The sequence below is a fragment of the Phaethon aethereus genome, assembly GCF_964289735.1.
Source record: "Phaethon aethereus genome assembly, chromosome: 1".
NCBI classification, from domain to species: domain Eukaryota; kingdom Metazoa; phylum Chordata; class Aves; order Phaethontiformes; family Phaethontidae; genus Phaethon; species Phaethon aethereus.
The window spans coordinates 91455823-91469860 of NC_138575.1; the positions used below are offsets into that span (position 1 = coordinate 91455823).

General features: G+C 47.2%; 1 protein-coding gene across 1 annotated transcript in view; it reads left to right on the forward strand.

The window, feature by feature from the left end:
- The first annotated feature begins 483 nt into the window (after nt 1-483).
- Nucleotides 484-14038, forward strand: part of IGSF11 (immunoglobulin superfamily member 11) — a 111909-nt gene continuing 98354 nt past the window's right edge. The window contains exon 1 of the mRNA XM_082012654.1: nt 484-1266. Coding sequence (XP_081868780.1) covers nt 903-1266 — 364 coding nt within the window. The 5' untranslated portion in view covers nt 484-902. The remainder of the gene's footprint in view (nt 1267-14038) is intronic.

Below are 14038 nucleotides of genomic sequence, written 5' to 3' on the forward strand. Positions count from 1 at the left end.
TGGCTGGGAAGGAGGTAGGTAGGGAGAAGCTTCACGAGGCGGATTGGCTGCCTGCAGGAAGCAAAGGCTGCACCGCTATGCTTTGGTGAGGAGGAAACTTTGGGTAGGGGAATGAAAGCAGTCATATGTTTTGCAGAATTGTTGGAGGATTTTTCCTTACCAAACTGCTTATTTTCACAAAGCAAAACTAATGTGGTCAGACTTCAACAGGGAGCTAGGCATCTGGAAGGAGCCTGTGTGAGCTCTCTTCTTCGATCCTTTCCCCGAATGCCCACCCTGAATTTGTGAAGGGCTCCTTTCCTCCCTTCCCATGCTCTACATGCACATTTGATGTCTAGTGTGCTGGATTTTGATTGATTTTTTTTCTGTATAGCCTTAAGGGCTGCAATTATTTAAGCTCATGGCCCTGAATGACACCCTTCTTGGTGATTCTTGTGTTCGTATTGGGGGACCCCAACTCCAAGTACTGTCTTACTCCTTTCAGAGGTATCTTGGCCTGATTTTTTTTTTAGAGGTGCTGGATGCTTGTGTCTCCCACTCTCTTCAACAGATGAATTAGGGTGGCTCATACCTTTGGTCAACAAGCCAGTGATATTTACACCGTGCGCTGCAGCAGCGCCTGGTCCTGCGCAGCCTTGTCCCAAGTAATTTGCTGTCTGCTGCCACCCTCTTCTTCCATGTCGCTTGCAGGCAGGTCCTGGAGAGAAAGAAGCCCCCCAGGCTGCCGTGATGATCTGGAGAAGCTGGGGGGGTGTACACAGGCTGGACTGCTACTCTTCACACCGGCCCGTGTAGCATCCCTACGGACGCAGCGGCACCGGGTTGGCGCCGGGGGGGTGGTGTGAGGGACACCCCCCACACACAATTTGTGGGTGGCCCGCTGGAGGAAGGAGGGTTGTGGGATGCGCCGCTGTGCGCTGGGACGGGACGCGCGGTTCCGTGCCGGGGGAAGGGAAGGGGAGACGGGGCGGGGGGGTGAGAACCGCAGCCCGGCGGGTTGCGGGGGCGGCTGGGGGCCGCCAGGCTGCGCTCTCGGGCCGGCCGCCGCGCTGCCGCCCTCCCCGGGCTGCCGGGGCTTGGGGCACGGCGGAGCCTCGCCGCGATCCCGGGACGACGGCGGCGGCACCGGCAGCGGCTGTAGGCGAAAGGTAGGGCTCGGTTGCCCTGCTCGAAGTCCCCTCGCCCGGCCCGGCATGACGCGGCGGCGACCCGGAGGAGGAGGGAGGTGGGTGCCGGTAGCCCTGGCCGCTCTCCTGGCCCTGCGAGGTGAGTGTTGCACGGGTGGAGCGGGGCGCGGTACCCACGGACGGGGCATCGCCGTGGGGCAGGCGCCGTGGGAATGGGGTGGGCCCCCGCCCGCCCCATTCCCATGGCGATGCCCCGTCCACCGAGCCGGTGGGGAAGTTTTGGTTGCGGTCCCGCCGGTGATGCTCGGAAATGCGGCGGCGGGTGAGCGCTATAGCAGGCAGGCGTGGGGAAGGAGCGCTGCTCCGCTCGGCTTCTTTTGCTGCCTCCCCTGCACCATCTTTCTTACTATTATTACATATATGTTTTTTTTTTTTTTTTTCTTACGGTGCTGTAAAACTTGCTTTTAAACTGGGCTTCACGTCATGCTCAGTTGTCTAGGCCTAGCCCTTTGATAAGCTCACCTGGATGGAAAACTCTGGTCTATCCTTCAGGCCCTGAGGCAGAAGGGAACTTTCTGCAGAGATGGTGACAGGCTGCCCGGAGCCCTCCGTGTCCCCCGGGGTCCTCCCCTGGCCTCCTCTGCCTCCTTCTGCCAGGCTCATGGCAGGCTCCTTCAGCTCTAAGATAAGTGCCTACCCCTGGGGATGTGGAGAGACCCAGACCACTCCATCACCTCCTGCCCCTAGAAGCCCTTACGAAATAAGGTGCGTACCCCAGTCCTCTGTGCAGAGAGGGAACAAACTGCACGTGACAGATGCTACTCACATCACTTAGCGCATTGCTGGACATCAGCAGGAGATGCTGTGATAAGGGCAACAAAAGGAACCACAAAGTTCAGGCTCATCTGTTGATCAGGTGGTGATGCCTTCTTTCAAGTAATGCCAAACTTTAGAGCAGGCCTGCTCAGTTGTGTTTTACTGAAGTCTGCAAGGTAATTTTCTTAAGGTCTGCTTGTTTATGCAGAGGTCCACTAAGTAGTTTTATGGAGGGTCTGCTTAGCAGTGACCAGCGCACAGCTCCGCTGAGCCAGCTGGGCACCGCTGCTGGCCACCTTCGCACCTGGCTGGGAAACTGGGACACCTACTGTAAGTGATCCCTGAGAGAGCGGGACAACAGTAAGAAATGATGGGATCTCCCACAAGAATACCAGAGACGTCTCAGCAAGGTCTGGATGAAACTTCCTTGCAGTCTGGATCTGGATGGAGTCTGCTCCTTGGGTAGCAGTGCTTGGTTCTCACGGCCCTGTGAGGTGCAGCAGGCTGTTCCCCTCCATCCAGGACCCACTGAGAAACAAGTCTTGTGATAGACAAGATGAACTTTTCACGAATGCCTCAGCCCCAAAAACATCCCGAGTCCTGTCCTCGGAAAGCATTTGGGAATCTGAGTTGCATGCCTTAACTGGAAATTGCGCTTGTTGGCTTCAAAGAGATGGATTATGGAAAAAAAGTTTATTAGCTATTTAATAGAAAGAAATAATCTCAGCTGCTTCACACTTTATGCTATTTGTTTACTTTTTGTACTTTTCCCAGTTCGGAAAGTGAGTTCAATGACCTTCAGGTTCTCAATGCCACAATCTTTTGTCTGCAGACATTGCAAAGGTGTAACTGCCTAGAAAGTTACTCTGCCTACTGCAGCTGGAGGCATAAAAGTGATGAAGCATTTCTATTGATGTGATATCTCTGCAAAAACATATAACAGTGGTTAAAATTGAAGGGGCATTTAATTATCTCTTTAGGCAAAAAGATTGACTCAATATTTAATCTTCTTTTTTTGGTTGAGGGCATGTGACGATGACAATGGAGACAACTAGGCACAGAAACACACTTTTCCATGAAATATTTATTTGTAATAGTGTAATGTTTTTTCTTTCAGTTTTCTTTAAGATTGCTTGAATGAACCACCTGTGTCTCAAGCTTGTGTTTTTTCTTTTTGTCTTGGAAAAAGTCTTTAGAAGACGGTGGTAGATGAAAAGAGCTGTGGTACACAGTTACTTCTGTGTTGCACAGTATGGCCATATTTTCAGTGGTTCTTGAATTTGAAAAGAAAACCGTGATGAGATGTAAGGAACAGACATACACTCGTGAAAGCTGAAATAAAATTGGGAGAGTTTTTTCTAAACATTTGCAGAAGATCAGTAAGTGTATTTCTGCTCTGTGTTGCCAAGACTGCTTAGCAAGAGTGATTTTTTTTTTTTTTTTTCTTTTTTGAGGCTTTAGATTGGTTTAGAGGATAGATAAGAAAAACAATGGGGTCATATGCAAAGTGATACCTAAATGAAAGGTGAAAGGTTCAAAAGTTAAAACGATCAGAAACCATAAGAGTGTATAATCAGAAGAAACCCCTAATGCCAAACAAATGAAAATTGGTGGGGGAAAAAAGGTCCCTGGAGGTCACTTTGTCATTCTCACACTTTATGCCTATGATAAAATACAGTCAGACTTTGTAGTGAAATGTCAATCAAGTATTATAGTCTCCTTTTTTATGTTGTTTTGCAGGGTTTTTTTATGCAATGATTCTTTTTAACTGGAGCTAGATGACTGCTTTCTCTGGGCCTGTAATACCTATGTTTAATGCTCCTGGGGCGCGGGCAGTGTCTACGTTTTCCCTCTACAGCATTATGCTCATAATAACTTTTGCAAAAGTTAATATTTTTTGCAGGCTCCCTAGAGAAGTTTAAGGAGAAATAGGAGGGAATTCTGTTTAGAGCTTTGAAACTAAACCTGTGATTGCAAATCAGTCCTGCTCTGTAGCCAGAAAAAGCACGCTGCAAATTGTCAAATGTGTTAGAAATCACACATCGGGTACAAGCAGAACCAACTTTTTTCTTCTTTAGCTGCATGGTGTTTGGACCCCGTGATGTAGTATCGCAACAGGTGAGATGTCGGTGTGTTACAGTCCGTTGCACCTGGATCGTGCAAGATCAGGGTAAGGTGGGTGTGTGTGCGCCTGGCAGCAGTGCATCACTGCAACAGCAGGTCTGCAACTTTTTGCACAACTTTTTGTACAACTTTTTTGAGTTCCGAAGTCATCTTCCTGGCAGTCTGAGGTTATCACAGCTGAAATCGAGCATTTAAGTTTTGGCCTTGCAGCACCCTTGTGCTAGCCACATACCCTTCCCAGCCCTGTACCAGGTCCTCAACCCTAGCAAGAGAGGACTGTGGCAGTCCCTTGCTCTTCCATGCTTATGCATTTTTTTGGAACAGATTGCCATTTGTGTCAAGCTGTGTGGTTTTGTGACGTGTAGATAAATCATCTTGCTTGCAACCTGACCTTGGTCCCGAGCGGTAGGCACAGATGCATTAACTACTAATTACGCCTCTAAAGTGGGCATCCTTCCCTTATTTTGGAAACTGATTCTTTATCTCTGTTTATTCAGTACTGCCTAAAATTTCCTTTTGTAAGATTCCCTTCTCCAAGGGATCTCAAAGTGCCTAGAGAACAGCTATATTTAGCTGCTCAGTAGTAATATGGATATACAAAGTATGGTATAAACAACTCATTAAGAAACTTAGAAATAATTTTTCCTGCCTTCATTGGGGAGATGACTTTTTGTTACTCTACCAACAGTACAGATGGAAAAAGTGAGGCTCAGAGAGGCTTTTTGACACAGTGAAGGTCAGTGGATGCTGGTATTAGTCCTGAGTGTCTTGGTCCAAACTGTAACCACAGGAGAAATGCTTAAATTTATGCAGCAGGTTAAGCAATACTGTAATGGTACTCTTTAGGGGATGTTCACTACTAAATTGTGGTGAGTCATCTATATTTAGCAGGATGCTACTATCATTGTGCATTTTAAGTAAAGTGCTTTTAACACAGTTTATTTCAAGGAGAAGTACATGCACTGAAAATCTGTTCTTTGTAGTTTTCTCCTTGTGGAACATTAATGCTGCCTTCCCTTTTGTAAATGTTCAGAGAGAAATTTAGCTCCTGGTTGTTTAACAGACAGTAGTGTAACAAAGACGGTTCCCTGGTTAATACTGCCTTGTGTTTGCACAGTCATTTACGAATGTTAACTAATTTAGAATCTCCAAACTTACGTTGTGAGGGCAGTCAGTTTGATTTATAGCATGGAGAACTGAAGTGTGCAGAGATGAAATGATTTGTTTACAGTCAGGTGGGACATCTGCCCAGCCTCTCCTTTAGAGAAGTCACAGTTACAGGGCTCCTAGTCATATGCCACCCCATTTTTCTCTCACAAATATTTCATGTCCTATGGACCAGGGAGAAAGCACCATATTACTAATGATGCACGGTGAACTGTTGTGGCTTTTTTTTTTTCCTTATATGTTTTCATCTCTTTTGGAGATCTGGAGGTCACGTGTGTGTCCATTCTGGCTTCTACCTTTTCCTTCATGGCTTGATTTGGTTTCACTCTGAATGGAAATAGAAGTTAAATGGTTTGATGGTTTTGAAGGGACATTTTTGAGATTTTGAGACATTTTGAATTTTTTTCCATCTTAGCTCAAGCAATACTGTGTTTCTTTGTGGAATTGTATTATTACAGCACGAAAAACCTCAAGCAAAAAGATATTTTAGGTGAAAAGTGAAAACTTTGCATCCCAAAAGTGCTTGAGTTGGATGTTTCTCCATTTCTGACAATTTTTCCGTGTTTTTTCTTTTGAAACAGTTATGATTTTACAAAATGTCTCATTTGTTTGGTTTAGTGGAAGTATCTACAGTGAAAGCCTTAGTGGTTGCCATTTTTTATTTCTACTGGCCATTTAAAAACAGTGATAAAAAACAACTTGCAGCAATTGGTGGTATCTGTGCACAGTCTATGTCCATTATTTTTACCATCTTGACATATGTATGCCAATACTATGTGCATGTATATGGCATTGCCTGTGTCCTTTCCATATTCATCATGCCGTAGAACACTTTTTGCACCAAAAGCAGCAGAATATGGTGTACAAATTAAGACTAGGAAATACACCCTGCGTGCTAATCTTTGTTTCCCCTTCTGGAGCAGTCGCTGGAGAAGTCAGAACGGGGGTAACCGATCAAGCTCTGTCTCTCATTCCTTGTGCATGTGCAGAGCCACAGCTCTCCTGGCATCACAGCAGTACTTGTGCATTTGCATATCTGCGTGAAGTTAATTTCAAGTGTAATTTCCGTATTAGATTGATCATATCGCTCACTTAGGGATATGAACTTGTGCGTTGTTTTTTCTTTCACATCCTCATGAGTCAACCTAGCTCCGAGAACGTGAGCTAGATTGTGTTTCACAAGCATCAGCAGGAGAAAGCCGATGTCTGAACTCCACTTTGTTACATCCGTGCTTTGGTTTTACTCAAAATGAAGAAGCCAGGAAGGTCATTAGGCCCTGTCTAAGCAGTGCTGGGTCAGGTCAGGTCTGCGGCGGCATGGCCAACGTTGGATGCTTCAATAGAGGGTGCTGAAGCCCCCATAGTGAGGAACTGGTGCCAGACGTTCAGTAAAGAGGAGTCTGGTGCCATGCCAGTGCTACAGGTTGCCCTAGCAGGAGGTCGGTGTACATATTGCTCTGGACTTCAAAGCCTACTCAAGCTAATTTTCTCTTAATTTCAGGGGGTGCCTGCACTCCACTTCCTTGCCATGGAGTGAACCAAGTCATATGTATTCCTTCTACCAGTACAGACAGACTAAAACACCCGTCCCCTCTCCTGTCCTCAGGGAAGCCCTCTCTGCCTTTGCAAAGCAGCAGATGCAAAACTTCCCCTGTTTCCAGGAGCAGGGTTGAGCTGGGGTAACCGAGCCCCCTTTTGCAGCCTGTTCAGTTATGGGGGGGGCTGGTGTGCAGCCAGACCTCAGCCTCCCAAACGGTGTGGGCTGCCGGTGGGCTGTCCAGACTCGTCTCTCCCCCTGCGTGGCATATTAAGGGCATCTGCCAGGAGTAAGTGGGTTGGTACACCCTCTCTGCGTGCCCACTGGGGAGATTACTTCCTAATCCTCGTTAATTAGAAGTTGGCTAATGCCTGGAAGCATGAGGGTGTAGTGCTTTTTTAATTTCCTTTTTTTTTTTTAATTCTACCTGACATACCTGTGAATGTTCCCAGTATCCTTATAAATGTGCAGGCCTCTGGTTTCTGCTGAGCTCTTGACTTTACGATAACACGGGCTAATCATTTCTGGTAGTTAATTATGGGCTGTGTTTCAAATAAGCAGAAAAAGTAAAAACAGAAAAGGAAAATCATCATAGTTTCCTTATGTCTGGTCACGTTTCCTGCTCTTCAGTTGTATTGAACAACCTTTTGTCTTTCTCTTAAAAAATATACATAGAAGCATCTTCATACCCATTTGATAGTTTCTTTCCATCTAGCTCCTCTCCAGATTAAATTGTACCAATTTTAACTGTGCTTGACCAATAAGTGTTATTGACTGCTGAATGATGAAACCTTTCTGTGCCTTCTGTATTTTCAGGCGTGTCATCCAGAAGTAACTGCAGCAATTCTGGCTGAGGGTGTGCTGTCAGTATTCACAGTGGCATTTTAATACTTCCAGCATGCTTTTCAGTCTCCGCCTTTAGACATCCTAACAGCTTGCTTGCTTTTTTGACCACTGTTGCATGTTGAACAGATGTTTTCATTGAGCTGTTCACAATGATACCAAGATATTTTCCTCAAGTGATTGCATTTGAATTAGAGCCCCACGGTATATGAGTAGTTCAGATTATTCTCTCAAGTTCTTACTACTGTCCGTTTGGTAATGTTGAATTTCATCTTGCATTATGCTGCCCACTTGCTGAGCTTTGTCAGATCCCTTGGAAGTCTCTCTCAATCTTCTTTGGTCTCAGACAGCCCAAATCACTTTGCCAGCTCCCTGTCTCTCTTCCAGTTATTAAGGAATAGATTAAACCACCCCACAACTGGTATGAAACCTGGGGTTAATCCCTTGTAATTGGGGCCAGAGCACGGGCAGGGGCAGAGGGGCTCCGGTGCCTCTGAGCCTGGGCACCGAACAGGGGGGCAGCAGCTCCGGGCTCGGCCTGAGCCTGGGTGGCACGAACCCCACCTGGGGTGGAGGCAAAGGGGGATTCTCCCACCCCAGGCAAACAGGAGACGGGCCTGGCACCAAACTGGCATCCCGCCCAGAGCAGTTTAGCAGGCATGCTTTGAAGTGACTGGAAATTAATCACTTAGTCCTTTGTCCTTTTCCTTCCAAAACTTAAGTGGATTGAAGGGGCACAAGTTCTTCTGAGCAGAGATCAAGCTGGTTTGTCTCCTGTTGTGTACTTTCAGGGGCTTAGGGAATTTGACCAGTTTAACCGATCCCTGCAGCAACTTCCAGGCTAGCCTGTACCCTCTCTTCAGGAAAGTGTCACTAACTTCAATAAACACCTGACTTAGCAAGAGCTTGTGTGTCTTTGCTAGCAGCGTGGCCACTTGAGAAATGTCATTTTCCTACTGTTCAGCAGTTTTGGACTTGTCCTTTGAATATACTGAAATGATTGTGTTTTGACTTTTGCAGTTTGGCCTTCAGTTTTGTCCTCAGCCCTCCTAGCTACCATCTTATGAAGCAACTGCTTAGACTGAATGACTTCTTGTTCCTTTTGTTTGACCTTACAATGTGCTTTCTTGCTTCTCAGAAGTTTTTTTGTTCAGGGGCACCGGGTACCTTTTTAGTGATGATGCTGAGATTGCATCAATGAACCACCACACCAAGTGTAACAACTTTAATTCCCCTGCTTTTGGAGTTAGGGTGTTTTGACTGTTTTGCTTGTAATCATCTTTTCAAATGTGTAAGAGGTGTGATGCAAAGCTTCTCACACAGGGGTGTTAAATTTGATTACGTAGTGGTCACTCTTACTTTGTGACTCAGTTTGCTCTTTGTATCAGCTGCAGTGTTTTTAGCTTCTGAGTGCCCTGGGACTGGCTGTTCCAAGCCCTACCTACGCTCTTTAAGACAATGCAAAATTGTAACCTGCTGTGACACTTAGCTAATTTCTGTACCTGTCACTGAAGTCACCGTTTTTCACTGTTTTCTTTGACTTTGTTCTTCCTTTGCTTTCCCTCCACACTGTGCAGTAGATACTCCTTTCCTGATTAGGAGGCCATTCGTAAATCCAGGTTGCTGTAGTAAGATTTGTTTTTTAGTTAACTCTTCCCCCTCTTCAGCCTTGGCTATCTAGTTGGGATCTGTGCATTACTCATCTTGCAGTTTGTCTCTGTCCTTTTGCCCACACTGGATTTCCAGGCAGGACATTACTCTGATGAATTCTGCAGCTGTGGGCCCACGGACTACGAGGTGTGTTGGACACTTCAACTGTCGGTTAGCATGGCTATTTCATACCTTGCCTGCACTGCATTAAGCAGTTATTACATCATGTTGTAGGGAATGGTTCCCTGCAGGCTTCAGCACCAAAGCTGAAGTGGTCCTCAGAGCTGTTTGCTCTAGCTTCACACTGCCTGCTCTGGCTTGCATTCCCGTGCGGTCTATCAGCATCAGCCGCACTCTAGGAAATGTTTAGTTTTGAAGTGATATCTCAGAGAAAATACAGTCCTGCTTCTTGGTTAAAAGGTCCCTGGGTGCTTCTGCAGGGAATGCTCTGGGTCTTTCCGGCTCCTGTGCATCGCTCACTCTGCTGCGTCTCACCGCCTGTGCCAGTGAGGGGGGCCTGGAGCAGGGAAGGAGAAAGGGGTGGGTAGCAGACCCTGTTGTTTTAGTGAAGCCCTGTTAGAGAAGGTGCTGGAGGGCTCCTGCAGGGTGCTGCTGGGCTTATGTGGCTGCTGGGCCGCTTCTATAGCTGAGCGTGTGTTTGAACTTCACTGTTTGATGGAGTTTGATGTCTGAAGGTCTCTGCTGGTTGTGGAGCTGCAAGGCTGCAAGCCTGCTTGGCTTTCTGGCTGTGTGTTGGGAGCTAGCGGCTCGGAGAGGTTGAGAGGACCTTGGCTACTTGGCAGAGGGACAGAATAGCCTCAGTCTGTCTGCAGAATCGTCATGTCCTTGGCTGGTCAAGGGCAGCTCTTCCTTTTGCCCCTGAAACAGCTGGTGTGCCCTGGGCCCCTATTACGGGACTCATCCGCAATCAGCGCCTCCCTCTCCTGCGCTGAAAACTCCTCGGACACAGAGAGTAGGCTTGTGGTTCTCAGCTGCATGGAGTTGTAGCAAGGCTGCATTTTGCTTGTTATTTGAGGAATGCTCTGTGTTAGCTCTTCAGTAGCTTTTTTGCATAGTCTCATCTGTTCTTGCTGCTCTTGTCCCTATTCCCAGTGGCTGGGTTTGTGGTTTTTTTAAGACTGCATTTTGTCTGCCACAGTGACAGCAGTTGTCTGTTTGACCACAGAATAGGTATAATGCGGGCAGGCTTCCCCCACCTACCCTGGTCCCCATCCTCCATTCCCCTTGCACTAACTCCCCCCACCTTCACCCTCTCTGGGACCCCCAGCCCTGAGCCAGAGGGCTGAAGTGGAGGGGACTGCTGCAGGTGAAGGGGGAGTGGAGCTGAGGCATCCCACTGCCACCACCTTGTGTTGCATCCTAATTGCAAATAGCCCTTCCGGCGTCAGCAGTTTGTGGGAATAATTGACAGGAGGTGCCGGCGAGGTGCTGAGTCAGAGCGAGGTGCGCTTGCCAAGTCACTGCAGCAGAAGGAGCCCGCTCGCCTCGCGTGGAGGGAAGCCAATGGACGGTGGGTTTCCTAGCTGCCTTTTGGGCCTCTTTCTTTCCTTTTTCTGAGGCTGCAATTCAGCAGCAGTGATGCTATGCATGTAAGGGAGAAACCAGGCTCTGGGAGGTGGGGAGAGCTGTGGTTGGTTTTTTTTGTGTTTTCCTTTTTTTTTTTTTTTTTTGGCTGTGAGCACTGGGGATTAGGAGATGCGAGCTCCACTCCCACCTGCTGCCACTGGGTCTCTGTGCTGCCTTTTCCATGCTCTGAACAAGTAGAAGAGGTAGAAAACACGTGTTGGGGGTCAGGGACAAGTGAGGGGCCCTAGTGACAGATTGATTCCTCCTGGGTGAGGAAAAGGAGCATGTGGCACCCTCAGATATGCAAAGGGGGATAGCTTAGCAAGCTGAAAAAACTGTATAATAAAATGGCTGAAAAGGAGTTTTGGCTTGTCCTTCCTGCACGTTGCTTCTGCTGCAGTGTCCTACTGTTTGTTTAGGGATTTGATATTAGTTGTTTGACATGCAGGAAGATGGGTTGCTTGTCCTATATACATCTAGCACCTGATGGACCTCCAGGTCAGGCTTGTGAGAGCTTTGTTGTTTACTCCTGACCTTCTTGAATGTGGCTAGCATCAGTGTTTATACCACAGCTGAATCTGTCCCAGAGATCTGGATCCTTTTTTTTTTTTCCTTGCTCCAGGGTGACTTTGGATGTCTTTGTCTCTTTCCCCCTCTGTAGCACAGGGTACCATTTTCCTGCCTCAGACGAAAGTTGGTAGTTGTTTGCACATCTAAATACATGTGTCTGATGTGTGCTGCCTTTGTAGGAAGGGTATATATTTTTTTTCTTTCAGTAATCACTTTGTAGAAGGAGATGAGGAGCATGAAGAAGGAGGCTCACATGTTTTTCAGAACCTTTCATATCTGTGCTGTGCCCCACCCCCATTTTTAATGCTAATCTTTGTATAATCTTTCTCTCCACTGACTTAGGTAACAGCCATGTTATCTAGATCATCATGCAGCTGGTGAGAAAACGGAGGCCCAGAGATGGGAAGTGCCTTACCCATGGTCAAGCAGGATTCCCATGGCCACCCTGGGGTTGGAGCCTTCACCTCCTGACTGCCAGCCTGTGCCTTCTCCCATGGGAGTGTGCTGCCTGCCTGCTGATTTAGTGGCCTACTGAATACTTTCCCTCCTGACTTTTCATGGCAGTGGCTCCTGGGTGGTTATTGATTTTGAGTCTTTAGAGAAAATCTGCAGTGACTAAATTGAAAGTGGTTCTCCTCTCATCCTTGCCTTGGCCACATCCACAACGAAAGTCATGCACAGGGCCCCTGGAGAGGTGGCTCCGGGGGCACTGAGGAGGGGACTGCAAGTGCGTGATGTCTGTCCTTGCCTCCAGCTTGCTGTCTGTTCCACATGCTGGGTGCAGTCTGTGATGCTGGTGGCAATATTAAACCATTTGTGGCTTGAGGACGTTTTGGAGGAAGCCTTGCCCCACTGGGTTCTGCTGTGAGATCAGTCAGGGATAGCTTAGCACTCAGGCTTGGCTCAAGAGGCTCAGGATGGTCTGCTGCACGACAGGCCGGCCTTCAGCTTGTGTTTCTGTATGCGTTTTGCCACGGATGATTATAGAATCATAGAGTAGTTGGGTTGGAAGGGACCTTTAAAGGCCATCTAGTCCAACCCCCCTGCAATGAGCAGGGACATCTTCAACTAGATCAGGTTGCTCAGAGCCCCGTCCAACCTGACCTGGAATGTTTCCAGGGATGGGGCATCTACCACCTCTCTGGGCAACCTGTGACAGTTTTTCACCACCCTCATTTTGAAAAATTTCTTCCTTACATCTGCTTTAAATCTGCCCTCTTTTAGTTTAAAACTGTTACCCCTTGTCCTATTGCAACAGGCCCTGCTAAAAAGTTTGGTGTGCTAGCCAGGACACTGCTATAGAGAAGAGTAGATCTGGTCCTCCTGCATTTTGAAGAACTGTCTTCATTAATCAAGGGAACCTTAGTATCCATCTGGTCAAATGCAGCCCTTCCTCCTTATCCGCTCTCTAACCATGCTGTGACTTCACTCTGGAAATGGGGAAAAAATAGAGCCTGGTCTGTTACAATTGGGATTTTATGTCACCTATGGGAATTAAGCACTCAGTTCCCTCAGCTTGCTTTTAAACAGCCTAGCTGTTGTGAATTTATGTTGAAAATAAGCAAGGAGAGGAAGCAGTCCTGTCAGCAGTGCCATAGCTGTTCTCCCCATGTTTGATGTAGTAACTGCTGTGGTAAAACTTATTTAGCTTTTAAGGTCTGTGGGTCAGGAGCCGTGACCAGAGCCTTCAAGAGGTCTGCGATGTGAGTGAACCCTATGCCCTTGCCTCCTCTGGCCCCGTGCTGAGGGTCTTTTAAAGCATTCAGAAGTACTGTGGAAATACTAGTGTATAATAACACTGTATGCAGCGACTCCATGCTGTGCTGGGGCTTGATAAATGCAGCTGATGTCCACTGGGCCAAGGAGCTACGAGTCAGTCCAGGATGGTGAAGCTGTGCAAAAACAACTTTTCTTTCATTTCCAAGGAGTAAAAATGTATATCGATGATGAGGTGTAGTGTTTAACTGCAACCTGTTGGCAACAAGCAGCGATGGCATTCACTCTGGAGACAATTGGGAAATTATTTTGACAATGGCTAGAACCTTTTTTTTTGCTCTCTTCCTCCACAACCAAATAACCACAGTTTGCATCAGTTTTCCACAAACAGAGAAATTCAGAGACAATCATCATTTTAATTAAAAGTAAACAAATATGGTATAAAAAATAAAACTGCTGAGAGACTGAACAAGTATCAGAGTTTGGCTGTCACTTAGAACACATCAGGACACAAACAAGATGAAAAAGCTGCCTTCATCCTTGGTTATGCCTAAGAACCCTTTCTGGGATTTTGTTTTCATGGCTAAAAATAATTGTATACTGTATTTTATGTTTCTTTCTGGAATTTCTTCCTCTGGCCATATAGCCAGGGCACAGCTGGCATCTCCTCTTGCAGTTGCAGGAGGGGAAAATCGACTCAGGTGGGGATGCTGCTGACCCCGTGATCCGGTGCAGAGCCAGTGGGTCCCAGAAAGCCACTGCCGTCCCCAGCCTGTGATCTGCTCCCAGCTCCCCCTCACCCCTTGGCTCTCTTGACCCATGCTTCCTTCATCTCCTGCCTTTATGAAAAGGTTCACTGTGTGGCTTGATGGACACACAAAAAATGCCAGTTCCTCACTGT